Below are 22,025 nucleotides of genomic sequence, written 5' to 3' on the forward strand. Positions count from 1 at the left end.
AAATATGTGACCATCTTGCTGCTCATTTACCTTATCATCATTAAAAAAAATTAGAGTTCAGGAGCCCCCAGAATGCAGGATTTTTGCACCATTTTAGAAAAAAAAAACCCTCGCCGTCTTCTGACTTATAGTATCAATTTTAAATTCTACATTTTTCTAATTTCACCAAAGTACATCCTTAAAGAGTTCACCTTTTTGCCTGCAACAGTCCAATTCATCATTTGCTTTATTGTAATAAGTATGTGAAATTATTAATACTGAGAAATAAAAAAAAATGTCTAGTCTATGACGTCCGCAATCCTTGCCTGCTACTTTAATTATTAATCCTGCTACTTCAAAACCTAGTGACATCCCTGTAAAGAAGTAAAACGTGAAAATGGCAGACAGTTTTTCATGGCTTTTGATTGTCTCTACAAAGGTTTGACGAAAAAAAAAAATATACTGTTTTAATATTTTCATGCAAATTCTGATAAAAAAAAAAGAATTTGCCTACCTACCTACCCACACCCAGTCATCATGGGTCGGGTTTGGGCAAACTGAAATATTTTTAATTGTGGCCTGGAAAATTCAAAACGGAAAGTCCCTTATCAAATGGCAAAATCAAAAGCTCAAACACATCAAACGAATGGAAACAACTGTCATATTCCTAACTTGTTACAGGCATTTCCTTATGTAGAAAATTGAACAGACTCCCAATTCCCTAACTCTTTCAAGTCATTAGAATCTAAGCAACATCATCAGAGTACCTATCACAACCTACTTTTTTTACAAAAAAAATTTCAAGATGGAGTGTACCAGTTTATTGTACGATACCAATAGCTACACACTATTATGTCAAGCAAAAAAGATTTATTTGGCCTGTTTAAAATTCTTGGAAGTTTTCGTAAATCGACAGTTGACTTATTCATGATTTTGTATGTATGCCCAGTTGTCAATTGCTAATAAGTTTAATCCAATTGAAAAAATTTCTGAATGTTGTATTTAACAAGTCACAACTGTTTAATGTGTATTGTAGCTGAGTATGAGACAGAGGGTATGTTTTATTGTGTTTTTTTTTTTTTTAATTATTATTCATTTGTTGATTTTTTAAAGCATGCAATATACAAAATGTATAATTTGGTTATTTTTTTCAAATCAGTAAGTTTTTAAATTAGAAGTTTTTGTGAGAATTAACAGTTACTATAATAATGTTTTGTAGCAATTTAAATGTTTTATATATTAGATCTGTGTTTTTCATGATATGCATTCATTTAAATATATGTTTTCATGATATGTGTTAATTAAGATCTGTGTTTTTATGATATGTGTTGATTTAAATCTGTGTTTTCATGATATATACTATTTGAGATACTGTAATCATATGTTTTAATTTAGATTATATCTGATTTAAATAATGTGGTGATTTTAAACTTTTATGGCATTAAGTTTTAGAAATATACTGTTTTTGAAGTTTTTTGATTAACTAAACTTAGTGTCGATAGGTTAATATTTATAGGTGAAACCAAACTATTTGAGAAATATTTTGAACATTTTCTGTTTTCAGTGGTTTTTGTTGAAGAGGGTATGTTTTCAAGTTGAAATTGGTTCTGTTTTTTTTCTCATATTTTACAGCAAAGATCATCATTCTGTTAACAATTTTACTTACAAGAAACATTTTTATTTCAAATTGTGGCAACATCTGTTAAAAAAATAGGAAATTGCTCAGGAGATCTTATTCTAATCTTAATAGGTAAAGTTGCCAAATTGAGCAATTTTCATTTTTGAACAGCTAGCAATAATTTGAACATTTTCTGTAGCAATCTGCAAAAGAATTGACTTGGATTAAATTTATATACAGAGGAGAAGTCTTTACCATAAGTACATTCATTCAGCAGTATATAAAAGACAAATATCATTGAGTTCTGGCATGTTGTCTGATTATTTAATATTTGTTCATTTGTTATTAATCAACCAGTTTCATTTTTTTTTTCATAAAACATGTTCTTACAACAATTATGTTTTACTGTTATTACTTTTATCTCAACCATCTGATAGGTAGGGAGGCAGGAAACACAACTGTGTTTTTACTCAATGATAAAAATATATTGGTCGTTCTTGAAGCTAAATTGGTCAAGTTCTGCATTTAAGTTCAGATATAAGCAACTTAATGTAGTAGAAGAGAAACAAAAAAATGGATATATATTTTTGTTATAAGGTACATAAAAAAAAGTGCCGTCTTAACCTATATTACTACTCGCATGCATTTTGCACTGATGTTGTGTTAAGGCCCATATCTACATTTAAAAGCCATAGATATCAGACTTAAAGTACTTTTAAAATAAAATAAAAATCACAAGTACAGCTGGTGTGGGGATAAGATATTGCTTGCAACACCTTTTTTTTAGGAGGGGTCTACAAATAGCAATTCAGGGTGTTGAAAGTTTTTTTTGTTTTTGCAGCACATTATGAACATGAATTGACTGGCTTTGAAGATCCTGTTGTCCTACATGCCTACATTGCTTACTTGCCAAGTAAATTGGCTTATAGAGAAGGTAAATATAGTGTTTAAAATATTTAAGGAGTGAAAATACCTTGTTGAAAAGAAAATAGACAAAAGTTGTTCCAGAGCTTTGTAAATATTTTTTTTTCAAGTAAAAGTTACTAGTCTTGCCCTATTTGTTTCTTGGCAGCCATCAAAGAAGATTTTAAATATCTTAAATTTATTAAGTTTTATTGAAATGTTTGTTTACTGCATTCAAGGCGTTTTAAATCAAAAGTTTCATAAAATGAAATCCATGGAAAAGTTTGAATGTTAGAGTACATATGATAATCTTAATATTATAACATTCTGAGAATAAAAGAAATCCCTTTTTGAATGATTAATGTTTTTGGATCTCCAAAAATTGAGGAATACCTAGCTTTTTGATGTACTAAAAGATGTTTTTTCTATTGTCTACTTGCATCCAGTAACGCCTTTGTTTACTTTTCCATTTGTAGTTGTGAAATTTAGGAAGCGACCAAAGTATTTAGAATATTTTGTACAAGTGGCTCAGAAAGCATTAACAGAAGGATTGTATACTCAACTTGTAGATTGGTGTGAAGAAACTACTAATTCTCTCACAAGGTATACTGAAGTTTAGAAGTCTTTTTTATTTTACTTTTGTTATTTGGTTACTATTTTATTTTTTGCGGTCCTCGGTGGCCGAATGGTCTAAGTTGTTTATCTACTGTATCACTAGCCTGTCAACACTAAGGTTGTGAGTTTGAACCCCTCATGTTAGGTAGGCGGGTATGTTTGGCTTCAATGTTAATTGATTAGGATTGCCAGATTTTCTGCTGGTTGTGGTTCCTCCAAACTAAAAACTGGCTACCATGAAATTGCCAATAGTGCTGAAATTGGTGTAAACACCAAATAATCAATCAATATTTAAACTCAAGTCTACTTTTTTCATTCAAATAGAATTTACTACTAAAAATAAAAAAGATAAAAAATCTTTAACAGCAAACATTTTACCATTTTGATGTAAACATTAAATATGTTTATGATACTGATTGTTTGATTGATTGATTGGTGTTTAACGCCACTTTCAACACTATTGTGCTATTTTGTGGTGGTCAGTTTTTATTGGTGGAGGAAGCTGGAGTGTCCAGAGAGAACCACTGACCTACGGTAGCAAAACTGATAATCCTAGTCAATTAAGATTGGAGTCAAGTGCACCTGGCACATGCGGGATTCGAACTCACAACCTCAGTGTTGACTGGCTAGTGATACAGTAGTTCGACTACTTAGACCACTCAGCCACCGAGGCCCCACTTATGATACTGCAATATATTGATATTCATTGGTGAGAAGATGCTTTTGCTACAAGTATTTTTAAATTAATTACACCTTATGTAAGAATCCTGGGTTTTGATTGGTTGATAGCCAGTGTATTTTTCACCAATTTACTTTTATCAAATGAATATCGTTCATTTTTAAACAGCGCCGGGGTATATGCAAAAAGGATATGCCTTTTTTACCCTCTCTGCCGTGGTATTTGCCAAAATATACTCTATCCGACTGGACGCTTGTAATGTCACGATCATCAATGCGTTTTGTACGTTAACATTCGGTGTAATTAAACAGATATAGCATGTTCTTGAGGGGTATTTGCGAAAAATACCAGTCTTGAGAATGAATTTCCCTCGCCTTACGGCTCGCGAAATTTAACATTCTCTCGACTGGTATTTTTCGCAAATACCCGACCTTAACATGATATATCTGTTCAAAATACTATTTATAATATGGAATATGTTAAATATGGCTGTACTATTTTTACATCTTTTAATTGGCTTCAGTTTGAGAAATATAATAATACATTTTAGTATTTTCTCATAAAGTCATAAGACAACTATCCATATTTTTGGTTAATGATATTTTATTTCACTAAAATTTTGAACTTTTTCAATTTACCGCAGGGAATAGCAGAAGCCAAAATTATAATATTAAAGATCACACATGTATATATAAAGGGGTATATAAGGGGTACACAAGGATAGAGGAATTGTAGCATTATTTTCTACAGGTTTTGTTCATGAAAAGGATTTTTTACAAAATTGGATTTTTAGGTTTTAGTAGAATGATTAAAAGATATGTAGCGCTTAATTTTCTGATCTAATTTAATATTTCAGGCGAAATGAACATTACCTTGGAATTAAGCAACAGGGACAAACAGGATCACAGGAGGACCCTAAACGATTTGCCGTTGCTATGGCAGAATATAGTAAAGACAAGGTACATTTTACAGAGGTTAAAGGGTCAAGTTGAAGTTAACTCAGCACTGTTTAGAAATCTTTACTTATTTATTGTTTTCTTTTAATTTTACAATGTATTTTATAAAGTCAATAAATAACAAAGTAAAGCAAAAATAGTTTCATTTTCTCTCAGCAAAAATGTCATCTCGAATGACTAGCAGAGTATTATAAAGACAGTTATTTACTTTTAGATATTTCATAGTTGGAGAATCTCCATGAGTCAGTTATTTGAACTATAGTTTAAAACATATTATAGCATAACAAAAAATTGTTTAGTTAAAAGACAGAATAGTTTTAAAATTTAGTGAATTTGAAATGAGAAAGATATTTAGTATTGATATTCTAATTTTATTTCCTCTCAAGTTTTTGCCTCAGGTATATATATATATATATATGTATGTGTAAAAGTGTTTGTAGCTGGGTTTTTCAGGTTCTGTGTATCTGCAGTTAGGGGCTCAATCAGGCTATGAAGAATTATCTTCCTTTGAAAAATGTTCATGAAATTTCAGTTTCTCATTTATTATTTAGAAATGCAATCTAAACCTCTACATGGAATATCATGAAACATAATTAAACATTTCTGTGTAAACAAATTTCAAGTTTTATCATGAATTTCAGGGAGTTATATTTTTTTCATATCTAAATTAAAAACCTTTTTGCAAAATTATATTCAGCAGCACTTCTTAATTATATCTTCAAAATTTTAGATTGCACTTCCAAATGATATTAAAATGAGAAACTGAAATTTCATTCAAAAATTTCAAAGGGAGATAATTTTATATATCCATATTGATCTTAAATTGCCAGATAGAGCAATATTACCCCAAACTGCAAATATAAAGAACCTGACTTGATTGTCAGTCGATGTCCTGTCTTATTGCTCTTGAGTTTTCTCCTTTTAAGATGCTTTCTGGAGAGATATTTTCTATTGTCAAAATCAAATGTCTTAATATAATTTATGATATTAATATGAGTGAATTGGCTTACTTTGTTAAAGAGACTAATTATGGAATATGGCAAAAGTTATAAATATAATATCTAATCTTTTTTTAATCTGATTGTATTTTAAGTAGTGTCAAGTTTGTTTTTGTGTGACAGCTATAGTGTAGTTTTGACAAAATGTATATTTTTACAATGTCTGAGTGTGTAGTTTATCTTAATACTATATTAATAAGAGAAGTGTAGTAATACACAAAAGATAACTTCATTAGAACTCCTAAAACGTTTATTGTTTAAAAGTTCAAAGAGGCAGTTCCTGATTTTTTTTTAGGTTGACTTAGTAATTGAAATACTAGTAAGTCAACATGACTTTTTTTTTGTGTGGCAAGAAGACACTTTCTGAGGGGTTGTTTATTGGGCTGTGTTGTATATGTCAATACATAACCAAATCTAGTTGCACTTGTAGAATAATGAACCAAATTACAACAATTTCAGAAACTTTTTTTTTCCATTATTCTATGCTTACTTGAAATTGCAATTTTCGAAACTTCCGGAAATAAGTTTTGTGGAAGAATTTATTGAATTTTCATTTTTAGTGCATTAAATCGATTTTATTAATGGTGTTAGTTCATGAAATGCTGATATCTTTACTAATTGATTCTTCAATATTTAAGCCAAATGACATTATATGTAATTTTGGTTACATGATAAGTCCCAACATTTACTGTCAGCTAAAACAAGAAAAACAATTTTTATATTGTAACTTAACAACTTAACATTATAAGTTAAATATTTAGAACCGCAGTCAACATGTCTTTTCTCCCCTCATTAAAATTTTTAAGTTTGGTTGGCTGTGGTTTTTAATATTTCAAAAAATAAGATAAAACAATGAAAAAAATATAAAAAATTGATCGAAATTGTAAAAGTTTATAAAGCAAAAAAAAAAAAAAAATTGTAAATAATAGAATGATTAACTTTAAGTAAATCTCACACATGTGTGCAGTGATCGTCAAATATTTGAAGGATTTCAGTACCTAAAGAAGAGGAACTTAATTATTTTGTATGGTATTACAGGGTGGTGCTGGAGCAGCTGATGCATCTAAACAGACCAAAATGGTGTCACAGGCTGGTACTTCTAAGGCTGCTTCTCAGCTGGCTGGCTCTAAAGCTTCACAACTTCCCAAACAGTCTCCTAATAAAGCAAAGAAAAGAATGAAATACAAGGTAAAGTGATCTTATAAGAATGACATTTCAATTATGTATGACTAGAAAACTTCTCAGTTTCCAAAATAATCCACTACAAAGGCCATAAGAAAATTCCTAGATTCTTATCCCCACCCAACCTAATTTTTAAGAGCAAATTATTTTCTTTTAATCTAATTTCTTTTATTTTGCTGGAAGTGTTCACAATTTATGGAAAAAATGAAAAAAATGTGTCGGCCAACCACAGTTTGAAAAGAAAGTTAGAAGAGAATCTTGAATTTTTTATTAAAGCTTAGAAAAGGCTGGACACTTTTTTTACCTATATATTTGATGATTCAAACAAGAAACACTTGACTGTAAAAAGGTGGATTCGTCCATTAATTTCTTTTGCCACTTGTAATACTTCAATACAATAGAAAAAAAAAGATGTATTGTATAAAATCTGGAAACAGTTCATATTTACACATTTTCATCAATTTTCAAGTGCTAAAAGTAAAGCTATTGGAGTATAATGAATTGTTTGTTATTCTGTATTTCAGCCAATGGCATCCACTGCTAGGATAGCCAATGATGTTCTTAGACAGGCTCAAGAAGAAGCAGAAGTGAAGGTACCATTAAAATTCTCACAAATTATATAATAAATAAATATGCCATTAAACAATAGACAGGTGTCTACACAACATGCCGAGTTTTGTAAATTGCAAAATTACCTATTCAGTGAAAAAATTACAATGTTCTTTGTGTTTGCTTTTAGGTATATTCTATATTAACTCATCATAGATACCAGAATACAATCTGTGTATGTTAGACCAAGGATTCGGAAATTTTTCCAGACAATTTCGGTCATTTTGAGATGTTTGAAAAGTTGGTGCCCCTTTTCAAATTGTCGATATCAACTTGACTATATTCATAGCATCAACGAACATGGCGAACTTGTATTGCTGTTTCATCGCATTTACTAAGTAAATGTCTTACCATTACCATGAAGGACAGTTTAGGGAAGGCAACAGTCTAAAATTAAAATGATTTTAATGACTCAAAATGGTTAATTTCTCAGACATGGCTTACGTTTCTTTCGATTTGACAAAAGTTAAAACCGGAAGTTTGCGATATTTTAATGTACGAATAATTCCGGATTCATTTCCGGGATTTGTTTTGTTTATCAAATTGACAGGAAATCACCGGCTTTTTATGGCTTTTTTATTTTATTACCTTTAAAAGTGTTTGAATATAACAGATAATAGTTGCACTCGTTTAATTTAGCATGAAATCAATTTGCATTTTACGATTAAATATTAAATTTGCTGAAGACAATTTCACGCATGCGTATTACATAGTAAATAAAGCACATGTGTTACTCATGAAAAAATACTTTTTTCTACGTAAATTTAGATTTAATTTATAAATCAGAATTGATGACTGTCTTTGATGAAAAGTAAATAAATAATGAATACACTTGTCGGGGAGTTTTAATGTTTTAAAGATATTATTCTGAGCTTGTGATCACTGTCAGGTGTGAATTAAAACCACAGGTAAAAAGTGATTAGCGATCATTAGCCAATGTTTCCCGGAGGCATTGATATAGATATTAGGAGGGCCCTCAGGATTATCAAACTACTGTAGTGGCAGTTTTAATTACAGGAAAGGGATTATAAACAAAAACAAGTTATCACAAGTGCAAAATGGCGACTAAGAAATCCGATTTCAAACATTGAGTCAATGAAATGACCGAAATTACTTCTGTAAAAAAATAAAATTTGTCCTAAATCCCAATTACTCGTTTAGGACAAATACTTTCATCTTAGGACATGACTGGCAAATATGACCGTTTCCAGACCCTTGTGTTAGACGCTTGTTTTTTCTACAAAAGACTCATCAGTGACGGTCGAATCAAAAAAGTAAAAATAGAAAATAAATCAAATGTTAAAGAAATTTATGATACCACAATATGTTTTCTGGACAACAACATTCTGCTCCTTTTGACCAACATATAATAGCACTATAAATATGACTGAAGATTTTGAAAATCAAAATTGTTGAATTCTGTTTTCTTTTTGTGAATTACAATCATTACATGAGTTTAATTTTCAAATAAATTCATTCTCCTGCATTTGTATTCAATTTGATTAATTTTGTTTACATTTAGGCAATCGATACTTGCTCCAAATATTTCCCAGAAATCTTTAGGATGTCACAAAAGAGGAAGAAGTTAAGGAGGTGGTGTATGGATGAGATGCCATGGCGATGTCAGGTAAATAACAAATACAAAAAGGGGCCTCAGTGGCTGAGTGGTCTTAATAGTTCCTCTAATATATCACTAGCCTTTCAACACTGAGGATTTGAGTTTGAACCCTGCACATGTCAGATGGGATGATTGTCAGTTTTCCTGTTGAAGGTCAGTGGTTCTCTCCACAAACCCAGACTTCCTCCACCAATAAAAACTGAATGCCAAATAACACTAAAGTGGTGCTAAACACCTAACAATCAATCAATCAAATACAAATACCTTCTATTTGTTTTTGTTTATTATCGTATTCACATTTGACTTTTTTGTTCGTTTTTTTATTTGGTAAATATCAGTTTTTTATATTTTGGAATTTAATAAGTACTAACCCAAATCTACTTGCTACATATTATAAACTCTATAATATAAAAAAATGTGTATAATTCTTATAATGACATTTTTATTCTGTTACTATGACATTACAGGTTGCATGCAGTTAACAACTTTGTCATTGAAAGTGTATGAAGTCATTAATTTGCATTTTATTGGGAAATAAGTCATAAATATGCAATACCTTGCTTATGTTGTCTGCAGATTAAAAATATGTTATCTTATGAAACATATATGTAATGTAATTTTAGAAGTTTATATGTATATGAATTTTGTTTTAATTTGCAGATGTCATTGATACAAGGGTTGAGTCACTTTTCCAACTTCCTGCACAAACTGGAGACCAGAGATAAAATGATGGGTGCTCACAGTAGTAATTTGTATAAGTAAGTCAAATATTTGTACTTCTCAATTAATTTTTTATGAAAAATGTCTTGCTGTTATTGTCCCTCTCTGTGGATGGTATATAGAAATCACCTTCATCCAGCTACTGTAAATTCTGAAATTGTTTTGTGGATTTATTATTGCCATTTTTTAAGAATGAACAAAAGTGTGAGTTTAAGGATGTTCGCTCCTCTTGTTTTTTAATTTTTGTCAGATATTCTGAATCCTCTGCTTTTATCCATATAGTGTTAATAAATATTTTGGCTGCTAACCCCTACTTTTGTTTTCATAATTTTACTACATATGGTATAAAAAGCCATATTTGAAAATCTTTTAAATTCCTTTTTATTTTTCATAGTTTTAGAAAGAAAAAAGGTGACAATGTTAAATGTATGAAAAGTCTAGAGATAATAATTTCCTGCCAAATTTTCAACGGCTTATATCTCGAAAACAAACAGATGGACCCTTCATTTTTTTTCTGCTTTTTTGGTTCCTTTATTCATATACTTTAAATTTATAACAATCTTTTAAAAAGCTTGTTATTTTGAAACAGACTAGCGAACATCCTTAATTGTTATGATTTTTGAAAAAGCTACATACAGATATATATCAAAATCAGAATGTTTTTATTATTGCAATACTCAAGGAGTCGCATTATTTGCATTAATAAAACCTGACAATAATTTATGAATTTACAGTAATACTCCCTACATATAACTCAGCTTCTGCGTTAAGGAATAATTTGATATTTGGTCTAGAACTTTTATTATGTCTAGGGGTACCTGTGTAATTTCCAGATATGCCTATTTGATGACAAATTTTATATTACCAACAGCATGAATTTTCTTCAGAGAAGCAAGTGAGGGTATACTTTGCAAGACATAGCATGTCACTAGTCATTGTTAAACCAATTTGTTTTATAATATAGTAATTTGTCTGAAGGTTAAATTCTAATATCAAGTGGTATCTTTTCAAGTAAATATCATAGAACATACAATAATGACCAATAAGACTTGTTTTCTAGAAAGAAATACATAGCAAGTAATGAAATAAAAATTTAATGTAAAGTCATCGTTTGTACATTTCAAAGAATTTTCATCTTGAAAAGAAATATACATTTCTATTAAAGCGGATTAAGGTATAAAAGCTTTACTATTATTTTCAGGACTAATTTCCTAGACCAAGAATGGTTTACTTTTGAGACATCTGGTACCCTAATTGTCGGCTGGGAAGGAGGACCATCAAGGAATGGTGAGCTCTCAAAGAAAGATCAGAAAGAACTACAGAGGGCAATGAAGGCCAGCAGGGAGGATCGTGTATATGAAAGTCTAGATCTAGCTGATGAGAGACCAAGGACCACAGCAACTGGCATTGAAATAGCTGCTGCCTTAGCTACTGGTAAGCAGGATAAAATCATTTGGTTCATTTATCAAGCAAATTTTCATGGACATATTGTTTCATTGTAGGTCGGTATTAATGTAGTAAGGCCTTTATACATTTGTGTTACAGGAGATTGTATGTTAATGAAAGTTACATATTTGTTGAATAAAATGAATAAGGAATCAAAAGATGTATAATTTATCTACTTTAAGATGGATATGTTACCTTTTTAAGACAGAAATTTGCTGCCAAAGCCTGGGACTTGGATTTCCATGTTTTCTATATGGACTTCAATCAGGCGTCCTACAACCCCAACAAATCCTAGAAATGGATGTCAGACGTCAGAGCAATCTGGAACTAATTTTGAGTATATAACTTTTCTAGAAATGCAACTTGGTCTTTAGTTTTAAAATTTGTCAATGTACCCAATGAAAAAAAAAACTTCAGTACTCTAGTATGTAAATATAACAATTGTTTGTCTTGTATAGGTGCTCCTCCACCGCCAATGTACTTCTTCCCACCTGAGCAGGAAGACACCCCTAGGACATACAGATCTGAGGCCAGTGGTGTAGACCCTCCTAAAGTCCAGCCTAAGAATACTGATACATTGATATTGTCAACTAAAGTTACACTGGAATCTCTGAAGAAATCCTTTGCATACTTCAACAGAGCTATTGTAAGTATTTGGTACCTGATGTTCTTATGTTTTCTTTTATTTGTGATATATCCTGAAACTTTGGTACTGTCTAAGAAAAAAAAAAGAAAAAAATTATAAGAAGAATGAAACAAATAAAACAAAAGCAAAGCAGGAACTATTCCACTAGGGCAGGAAATGCATACAAGAAAACTTCTATGAATTACTATGCAAATTGTGCAGAAAAAGTACAAGACAACTTCTATGAATTACTTTGCAAATTGTACAGAGAAAGTATAAGAAATCTTCTTTGAATTACTATGCAAATAGTACAGAAAAAGTACAAGAAAACTTCTATGAATTACTATGCAAATTGTACAGAGACAGTATAAGAAAACTTCTATTAATTATGATGCAAATTGTGCAGAAAAGGTACAAGAAAACTTCTATGAATTACTATGCAAATTGAGCAGAAAAAGTACAAGAAAACTTCTTTGAATTACTATGCAAATTGTGCAGAAAAAGTACAAGAAAACTTCTATGAATTACTATGCAAATTGTCCAAGACAGTATAAGAAAACTTCTATGAATTACTATGCAAATTGTACAGAAAAAGTACAAGAAAACTTCTATGAATTACTATGCAAATTGTACAGAGACAGTATAAGAAATCTTCTTTGAATTACTATGCAAATAGTACAGAAAAAGTACAAGAGAACTTCTATGAATTACTATGCAAATTGTACAGAGACAGTATTAGAAAACTTCTATTAATTACGATGCAAATTGTGCAGAAAAGGTACAAGAAAACTTCTATGAATTACTATGCAAATTGAGCAGAAAAAGTACAAGAAAACTTCTATGAATTACTATGCAAATTGTACAGAGAAAGTATAAAAAAAACTTCTATGAATTACTTTGCAAATTGTACAGAGAAAGAAAACTTCTATGAATTACTATGCAAATTGTACAGAAACAGTATAAGAAAACTTCTATGAATTACTATGCAAATTGTACAGATGTTGGCCTGAATATTGTCTTAGTTAAGATAAAATGAAAAAATGAATAACTGAAAAAACTGTAGCCTATTTAAATGAAATGCATGCATTATGGTTACTTCTTGACATAAGTCTTGACATACACAATTTTGTTTCATATGATTGAAACAATCTATGAAAAGATAAATCATTCAGGCATAAAATATTTTAGGTACTAGCCCATAGAGGGCAGCATTGGACATTACTACAGAATTCCTGTCGTGCTTTATGGAATTGTGCCCATACAGCCTTACTTAGAGCTGTCAGTTCTCAGCCTGGAGGAGAGGAAGGACTTGTGACCATTGATGAACTTAGAGGACTTGTCTGGTTGCCAATGTACATGGCAGCAGACAGTATTTTGGATATGATGGTCCAATTCCAAAATGTACTGGAAGCCCAAGCATTAAAGGTATTTTATTTTTCTGATATTTACAGTCATTTACAGAATTAAATTATGGTAGACAGTGAAACACTTTTTTCCAAAATTAAGCTGAAATTTAGAGTTTCTGCTTGATTAACCAAGAAAGTTTGCTGATACCTAAAACGCCTATTTAGTGACATCATAATGAAGATCCTAAGACTTTAATATCAGAAAAACGAGCATTTGAAATTTGATTATGGTTTGAAAGTTGGTTTTGTGTTATGATTTAGATTTAAAAACAACTCTTTTTTTCAGTCAAATGTGAGTGGGAGAGACGCAAATAGTTGTTGAATCTCCCCTTTTTTACATGCTTCAGGCAAATATGTCATCAGTAGCAATTCTGTACTATTGTATTAAAATAATTATTTCCACAGCAAATTGTTGAAATATCTGCATGATCTTGTCATTTTAGTTTTATTGTAATTTGTAATTCATTGTAGAAAACTTCATTTTCTCCTGGAAAAGTACTTGTTCAAATTCAAGAATGTGACAGTTATTTTCCAGTTGCTCCATCAACTAATATGTTACAGCAAAAATTCTTCATGTGTTAATCAATTTTGTTTCAAGGGATGAATTAAGATGAAATATATAGACTTTTTCAACAGCTTTGCTACTAAATATAAAAATTTTCAGGCAGAACTCAGGTAGATCAAAGAATAAGTTACCTGAATTGAGTTAACCTGAAGCATATTTTTATTATTTGAATAGACAAGATAGAATTAGAATGTTTTTTTTCTCAGTTTTTATACGCCCATTTATGGGACGTATTATGGTATACCGTTGTCCGTCTGTCGTCAACATGTCGCACAATGACTCAAAAATGCTTTAACCAATTTGCATGAAATGATTGTGCCTGATATTCATATGATGAAGACATAATCTTTCAATCAGTTTAATTGAGGTCTGGAGCTGGCATGTTAGTTACTGCTAGTAGTCTGTTGTTATTTATGTATTATTGTCATTTTGTTTATTTTCTTTTGTTTCCTATTCTGACATCGGACTCAGACTTCTCTTAAACTGAGTTTTACTGTGTGTACTGTTGTACGTTTGTTTTTTCTACATTGGCTAGAGGTATAGGGGGAGGGTTGAGATCTCAAAAAACATGTTTAACCACCGCCGCATTTTTGCGCCTGTCCCAAGTCAGGAGCCTCTGGCCTTTGTTAGTCTTGTATCATTTTTAATTTTAGTTTCTTGTGTATAATTTGGAGTTTAGTATGACGTCCATTATCACTGAACTAGTATACATATTTGTTTTGGGGCCAGCTGAAGGACGCCTACGGGTGCGGGATTTTCTCGCTGCATTGAAGACCCATTGGTGGCCTTCGGCTGTTGTATGCTCTATGGTCGGGTTGTTGTCTCTTTGACACATTCCCCATTTCCATTCTCAGTTTTAATTCTATCTATTGACGTGAGCTCCCTTTCGTTTTTTATAAATTTTAGATTTTAAGTTTCCGAGTTATGGGGTTTTATTCATTAAAAAAGGGGGATTTTCCAGTTTTCGGACAAAAACTCAAAAACACTTACACCAATTTGCCAAAAACTTAGGTGAATTGTTTATATCTATTAACATGAGCTCCCTTTCGATTTTTATAAATTTTAGATTTTACATTTCCGAGTTATGGGGTTTTATTTATTAAAAAAAAGGGTGATTTTCCAGTTTTCAGACAATAACTGGAAAATGCTTTAAGCAGTTTTCATGAAACTTTGGTGAATTGTTTATTTCTATTGGCGTAAGCTGTCTTTCGATTATTATAAATTTTAGATTTTATGTTTCTGAGTTATGGGATTTTATTCATGAAAAAGGGGTGATTTTCCAGTTTTCCGACAATATCTTTAAAGTGCTTGGAGGAGTTTTCATGAAACTTTGGTGACTGGTTTATATCTATTAAGATAACCTCCCTTTAGTTTTTCATAAATTTCTGAAAGCCGGGCGTATCATGCGCTCATGGTGCAGCTGTTTTGAATTTCAATTATTGTTCTTTATTTTTTAAATCAGTATGAAGTTTTGTGCATCTGTTATTTTCAATTAATCAAAGCAAAATGATTTTGCAAAGAGAAGATTTTGATCAAGTACAGTTGGATAAATAAGTAATAAACATGTGTAATTTCAGGCCAAAAAAAAAGCCACAAAGTTGGGAGATTATTTTGAATCATGGACAGGGGACATTAAAAACGAGAAAGGAGGAGCTAATTTAAAGCATGAAAATCCATTGGATGATATGAGTTCATTAGACATTCGTTGGGTGAAGCGTCTGATTCTTCGTGTGATAGAATTGCTATATTACGAACAGAAATGGGAGAAGTTGGTAGACATTGCCCTCAGGTTTAGTGCTCTTACAAAGTAAGTAACCTTTTTTTTTTTGAATAATTAATATTAAAGATTATATTTATTTTTAACAGCAGAAAACTTTAGTTTATCTTTAAACATATGTAAAGCAATTTCCTTGCAAGTGGACAAGTTTGTATGAAGGAAAAGTATATAGCAGGTTTTTATTATCAGAATAATGGTTCATGAAATACAATTTAAAAAAAAACCACTTTAATAATGCATGAAGTAAATGTTTGAAACCACAGTTTTACAGTTCAGGAAATGCATGTTCATAACGTTAGTTTAATAATTGATAAAAAAAGGATTTTACATTTGATAGTTCATGACATATATGTTTGGAACAACAGTTAAATAGTTTGTAAATTACACGTTTGAAACCAGACTTCCATAATTTATTAAATAATATTTGAAACCACTCTTTAATCATGAAATACATGTTTGAAACCACAGTTCTATAGTTCAGCCAATGCAAGTTCGAAACAACATTTTGATAGTTAAGATATACATGTTTAGAACCAGAATTTAATAATTCATGGAATACAAGTTTGATAGTTTGATATGTTTGAAACAGTACTGACTTATATATTCTCTTCTTCAGTGATCGTTATGGTGAACAAGTTATTCCTATACTTGTACAAGCCCAGAGACAGTTACAGAAGAAAGTAAAAAGCCTGAAGGGTGAAGGACCACCACAATCTCACTATCTGTCACTAATGCAGAAGATTGGAGGTGTAGTGACTGCTAAGGACTATCTTCACGCCCAACTACTGACACATATAGACAAATCTAACTTGTCTAAGATATCCCCTGGAGCACAGATTGATCCCATGGGACATGGGGTCTATACAAGTAGGTTTATACCTTTGATAATTAGTTAATACAGGTAGAACATATGGAATACAAATATATACACGCTAAAAATTGGTGCATCTGAGACAATTGAATACTTTGAATGTGCTATTATTCCAAAAGTCCAAATGAATGGAATTTTTTATTGTAGGTGCAAACAAAGTAATTTTAAAAAGTTTGAATATTTATACATGCTGTGGATTCATTATTATTCGTTGGATGCCAATTTTCGTGGATTTTGTGGGTACCGGTGAACCATGAATTCAAATATTCAACGAATAACAGATTTTCTTGAGGCTTATATGAAGATTTCCCCTAAACCACGAGATTAAATATCCAGGAACATGTAAGTTTTCCTTAATCCATGAAAGTTGGTCCCCACGAAAATAAATGAATCCACAGTAGTTAGTTTGAAGAAAAAAAAACAAATCAGAATTGTCTGCAGGAAGTCATTCTTTAAGGGCATACGATACAATCACATGTGAGGTAATGATGTTGCTAACGTTAAATGTTTTTTTTGCGACGTCAAACTGTGACATATCGTGAAAAGATGCATTTGTCGACTGATTTTTATCATGCAGACTGATTTAACGTGAAAACGAGTTCATGGACCTCTCTTTTTTAAAATGACATTAGGTTTGATTACGTATGAAGATTATCTGTACCAATTTAAAAAAAAAAAAAAATCACAGATGAAATTGTTTTAAATTAGGTCAATGAAGTTTTTTTTCTAAAATCATGAAACTTTGATAAAAATTAATTATTTCCAAAGAATTGTAACACTAATTTAGAGCATACTTGTATAAGGCAGATTTTCCAAATGTTTTTACAAAAATCCTCTTTTGTTTATCTTTTGAAACAAAAAGGTTAAGTATGTCTATCCAAAGGATAGAAATGACAAAAAAGAAACGAAATTTTGAGTAAATGTCTAAAATTTTGACCCCATTTATCTCTTAAAGTAGCACATGAAGGTATATTTTTGATAATATATTTGAATTGGCTATGTGAAAAATAGCTTTTATGCAAATTTTTGTTAAAAAAAATCACTGGGATGAAAACTGTACCGTATGCCCTTAAGACTCACACTTCAAATAAAAAATGTATTAGCCTTAATAGTACAGTTGATTTTAAGTCAAATTGAGCAAATGAAGATTTGCAGGAAGAATCCACAGTTATCAATTTTCATGCATTTTAAAGAACATTTTGTTTATATTGTAGGTAAAGATGGACAAAGAGTAGTGTCTGTACCACTGGACATTCCACACAGTCTACAGACATTGAGAGATGTGTTAGATAAGTCACAATACACCAGTAGGGCACTACAGCACAGCCGTAAACTGTTAATGTTATATCTAGCAGGACAGCAAAATTGTAAGTCAAAAATAAATACTTAATTGTCCTTGTGAGCTTACAAGGTATAAAAGAGGAAACTCTTATTATTTGAAATTTATATGATCAGAAGAATTGGTAAAAATAGTTTCACATTCGTATCATACCTCTGTTTGTTAAAGTGAACCTTTCTTCCAAAAAAAGCTTCAGAAATATTTTAGATATGGGATATATCCATCCATATATTGATAATTGTTTTCACTGTAAAAGAGAAGAAGAAATATACCACTTTCACATTTAAACTCATAAGTCAAAAACAAACTGACAAAGCCATGGCAAAAAATGTAAAAAGACCAAAAGACAAACAACAGTATACAAAACACAACATAGAAAACTAAAGACTGATCAACAAGAACCACACCAAAAACCAGGGGTGATCTCAGGTGTAACGCAAGTGAATGTTTGCAGTAAAAAATACTACAAGTTTTTGAATGATTGTCATTGATACTTTTCTTTAATAAATAGTTTGCAAATTTACAGTACTGTACATTTATTTCATTTTAATATCCCATCTTCAAACGAGGAGGTTCAGCTCTGCCTGTTCATGCCTCCAACTGTAACATTTTTCTGTCATTTTACTTCGTCAAAGCTGGATATATGACACCAAGCTTCATCTGGTTATACCATACTATGTGAGTGAGTGACACAATTTCAGGTTCCTTCTATGTTCTCCTTTATTGGCTGAAAACCTAAAAAAAAAAGGGGGGGGGGGTATAATTAGTGAGCAATAGTACACACTTCATTTTTTTTTTGTATTCCAGCAGGTGATGGTTTTCTGAGTAGACAGGTATCTAAAGTAGAATTCCAGCCAAACACTGCCAGACCTCAACCAACCATGCCACCAGATATTAGCCATGATGAGTTTGAATATGTTGAAGATGTACAGACATCGTGTATGCCACGATCACAGTTACCTACAGTTCTGTCCTCTTATGAGAAAACTATCGGTATGCTTTAAAAATTTCTCTCATTATTTTCTTGTTGGTTGTCATATTTCCAGATGAGTTTATTACTAGCATGTTCAGGTTGAGTGAATTAAGTAGATGAAGAGTATACTATGAATTAAGAAATTTTTGTGATGTTTATATTATTGCAATAATTGCGATCGGTTCTGGGTTTTTTTCAAAAATTAGAACTTGTATTTTATAAGTTTATGCAGCTTTAATTGTATGCAGCAGTTTCTGAAAACAATTAATCTTGCAATTTTGTCCATTGTTTAACAACAGCAATAATAAATGCACACACGTCTTCAGTTTTATATATTTCTTTGTTTAAAAAACCATCTAATTCAACAAATGATTATATACAAGGTTTAAAAAAAATTGTTGTGTGTGTTTAACAGTTCAACTTTCAATTGAAGATGGTAAATTTGTGATATAATAAATCAAAATGTTTTACTTTTTTCTGGTTTAATGAGGCTAAGTAGATAACAAAAGTCTCTTGTACATTTTGACAACCCTGATAAAGTAATGCATTTATACTATCTCTGGTTGATTTATTAGTAAATGTAAATACCCTAACAGAAAAAAATATAAGCCAACAAGAGAAAAACATATAAAAACATTCCTTCATTCTCAATTCAATTTTATGTAATTTATAGATTAAGTTAGGATTTAAATTTTTATTCACAGACATGCTGAATGCCAAGAAAGAGAAAGGGTTGGCTTCACAAGCCATGCATGAACTTGGAAATCTCCAGTACCATGCTGGTAACATTAGGTAGGGTTAATTCTTACTGAAAACACTATTTCATCAATGGTACTGTTTTTCATGCTATTGTTGATAAATAATATAGTAATATAGTTATCCACAAAAATAACATTTTGTTTCACATTGATAAGAATATGCTTTGATAAGAAAATATAGATTTAACAGTCTGGGATGAACTTTGAAATAATCTGATGAATCCTATAAGCACCATGGAATTTTACGTAGATCTCAAGCAGACATGGGGTAATCAGCTGTAATCGATTACATTTTTCAATGTAAACACATTTATCAGTTTTCATGCATTTTCTGATTACAAGTAATGGTAATATAATCGGTTACAATGCAAAAAACAGGTGTAATCATGATTACTTTGAGATTCTCAAGTCTATTTTTAGTTTTATATAGATAATTTACTGAACATTTATAATACATTTCATACATTAATATAAAATATTGTTTATTTACTTAGAGGAGCATATAAATACTGGTCAGATTCACTTGACCTGGTGCTGAACACAAGTGATGCTATCCATACATGGAGGAGATTACTGGACAGTTCAGATGTTAGTGGGGACATGCTGCAGAGGTGTGGTCTATGGGGATGTATGGTGGGAGGAGTGCTGGCCTCTAATATAGCACAGTAAGCATTCTATTTTCTCTTATTTACCACTTGTAATAGAATATTTAGGGGGGGGGATGTCAATGATATAGCAACTGAACAAGATGTTTTCCTAATATAGCCATCTAGAGGTCATCATATGACCTTTGACAATGTAGAAACACTCAGTTCATATTGCAAACTTGGAATTCTCTGAAGTGAAGACAATTTTCGAATGCATCTGGTTACCACTGTCTTTGTTTCAGTTTTGACCTGTGTGGCAATCGTTTATATATGATTTTTTTTATTTTATGGATTAAATGGCAAGCATTTTCTAGTCATTTTCTTATCATATTTCTAAGAATTGCAAAATTTATTACGGACTTATTTTGTGATAATGATTTTTATATCATATTGGACATATCTGATGGACTAGTAAATTATTCTATACTAATTTTACGATTATAAATGATATATTTGGGAACATATATATGAATCAGTGTTGGATTAAACAATCATGATTATTCTTTCATTATTGTTTTTTTACTTTCAGATACATACTGACCTCAGATTTAGGATTAAGGATGGAGTGTTGTTTTCTATCTGGATATTTCTTCAAGGTCTGTAATAAATATTCTTTGGATTTTGAGAATGACATTAACCATGACTGAGATTCAATAGAATCACTATTAATGCAAGTTCCAAACTAAATGTATGATCCAAATATCTTATTTAGATCAATAAGAAATACGGAAAATTTAGAAATTTTAATATTATTAAATCACTGAGAATCAAAATGAAATATGAATAAGACTAAGATACGGAAATATATCTTCATGTATCAAACATCTGAGAAGGAATAGTTTTTAATTTTTATTAATTCCATGAAAGAAAAGTTTTTGGTAATTAACCTGATTCACAATTTTGACAGATTTTGCCCATATATTGTAAACCAAGTAATTTCGGGAGCAATTTATTTTCGCAACTTTGACAAATAGACAAATAATGTCAATATGTAAAACTCAGATTTTACCTTTTATAAATTAAGAAAATAAGAAAATTACAAAAATAATCACCACTAAGTCAGCTTGAAAGGACTAAATGAGTTATCCATTGGAATAACTTGGTTTCCATTATATTCCTTTACAAAATATAAAATATTTCCTGTTTTTTTCAGATTTTGGCACTTTCTGTACTCTCACTCTTGTAATCATAAAGTATATTTTGTATATTTTATTCATTGTAGGCATTGTTTAGATCATCCTTGCCCCACCCCAGGGCTGACAGAGACTATGCATTGTATGATGTAGGAGAAGGTTGTGAAGTAACAAACTTAGTACCTGGAATAGACCTTTTGTCAGAGAAATTCAGAAGTGATGGCAGACAACTTGCTGCTGCATTGAGATGGGTTACAGAAGAATTAGCCAGGGGAAATCATAATTTGTTTGTAAGTTTTGTAAGAGATCTTAATGTAGACTAACTGTTTATATTTTTGTGACATTTGGGAAGAATTTGCTAGATATATATATATATGATTTGTGGGTAAAAGTGAGATTTCAGTGGTATTTCGTTCTTTGTAAGGAGACTGATCTTAGTTGGTGTTAAAAAAATTAGCAAATGAAATCGTTCATATGATTGAAATTGATATTATATAAAAAGAAACATGTGTGAGTTTGAGTGGGAGGAGATGTTCGGTAGATTGCTCTTGTGAGAGGAGGTAACAGACATCCGACTGCAGGCCTTTTGAATAAACTCTAGAAAGGTA

The 22,025-nt window shown here is 30.9% G+C and overlaps 1 protein-coding gene across 16 annotated transcripts in view; it reads left to right on the plus strand.

Annotated features, from left to right (window-relative positions):
* Positions 1 to 22,025, plus strand: part of LOC127717605 (cilia- and flagella-associated protein 54-like) — a 79,110-nt gene that overhangs the window by 25,426 nt on the left and 31,659 nt on the right. For 12 of the 16 annotated variants that reach the window (XR_007989262.1, XR_007989270.1, XR_007989264.1 and 9 more), the window contains 21 exons: positions 1,016 to 1,033; positions 1,544 to 1,561; positions 2,439 to 2,531; positions 2,977 to 3,103; positions 4,651 to 4,753; positions 5,137 to 5,148; positions 6,787 to 6,936; positions 7,455 to 7,523; positions 9,062 to 9,166; positions 9,818 to 9,915; positions 11,079 to 11,311; positions 11,782 to 11,969; positions 13,137 to 13,373; positions 15,497 to 15,726; positions 16,313 to 16,563; positions 17,782 to 17,934; positions 18,714 to 18,899; positions 19,584 to 19,671; positions 20,132 to 20,302; positions 20,814 to 20,880; positions 21,507 to 21,707. Coding sequence is in view for 11 of the 16 variants with exons in the window: in XM_052223394.1 (XP_052079354.1) it covers positions 1,016 to 1,033; positions 1,544 to 1,561; positions 2,439 to 2,531; positions 2,977 to 3,103; positions 4,651 to 4,753; positions 5,137 to 5,148; positions 6,787 to 6,936; positions 7,455 to 7,523; positions 9,062 to 9,166; positions 9,818 to 9,915; positions 11,079 to 11,311; positions 11,782 to 11,969; positions 13,137 to 13,373; positions 15,497 to 15,726; positions 16,313 to 16,563; positions 17,782 to 17,934; positions 18,714 to 18,899; positions 19,584 to 19,671; positions 20,132 to 20,302; positions 20,814 to 20,880; positions 21,507 to 21,707 (2,798 nt within the window). In the remaining 5 variants the exon portion in view is untranslated. The remainder of the gene's footprint in view (positions 1 to 1,015; positions 1,034 to 1,543; positions 1,562 to 2,438; positions 2,532 to 2,976; positions 3,104 to 4,650; positions 4,754 to 5,136; positions 5,149 to 6,786; positions 6,937 to 7,454; positions 7,524 to 9,061; positions 9,167 to 9,817; positions 9,916 to 11,078; positions 11,312 to 11,781; positions 11,970 to 13,136; positions 13,374 to 15,496; positions 15,727 to 16,312; positions 16,564 to 17,781; positions 17,935 to 18,713; positions 18,900 to 19,583; positions 19,672 to 20,131; positions 20,303 to 20,813; positions 20,881 to 21,506; positions 21,708 to 22,025) is intronic. The other 4 variants (XM_052223362.1, XM_052223411.1, XM_052223341.1 and 1 more) reach the window with 3 other exon arrangements.

The sequence above is a fragment of the Mytilus californianus genome, unplaced genomic scaffold (assembly GCF_021869535.1).
Source record: "Mytilus californianus isolate M0D057914Y unplaced genomic scaffold, xbMytCali1.0.p SCAF_1, whole genome shotgun sequence".
Lineage (NCBI taxonomy): Eukaryota > Metazoa > Mollusca > Bivalvia > Mytilida > Mytilidae > Mytilus > Mytilus californianus.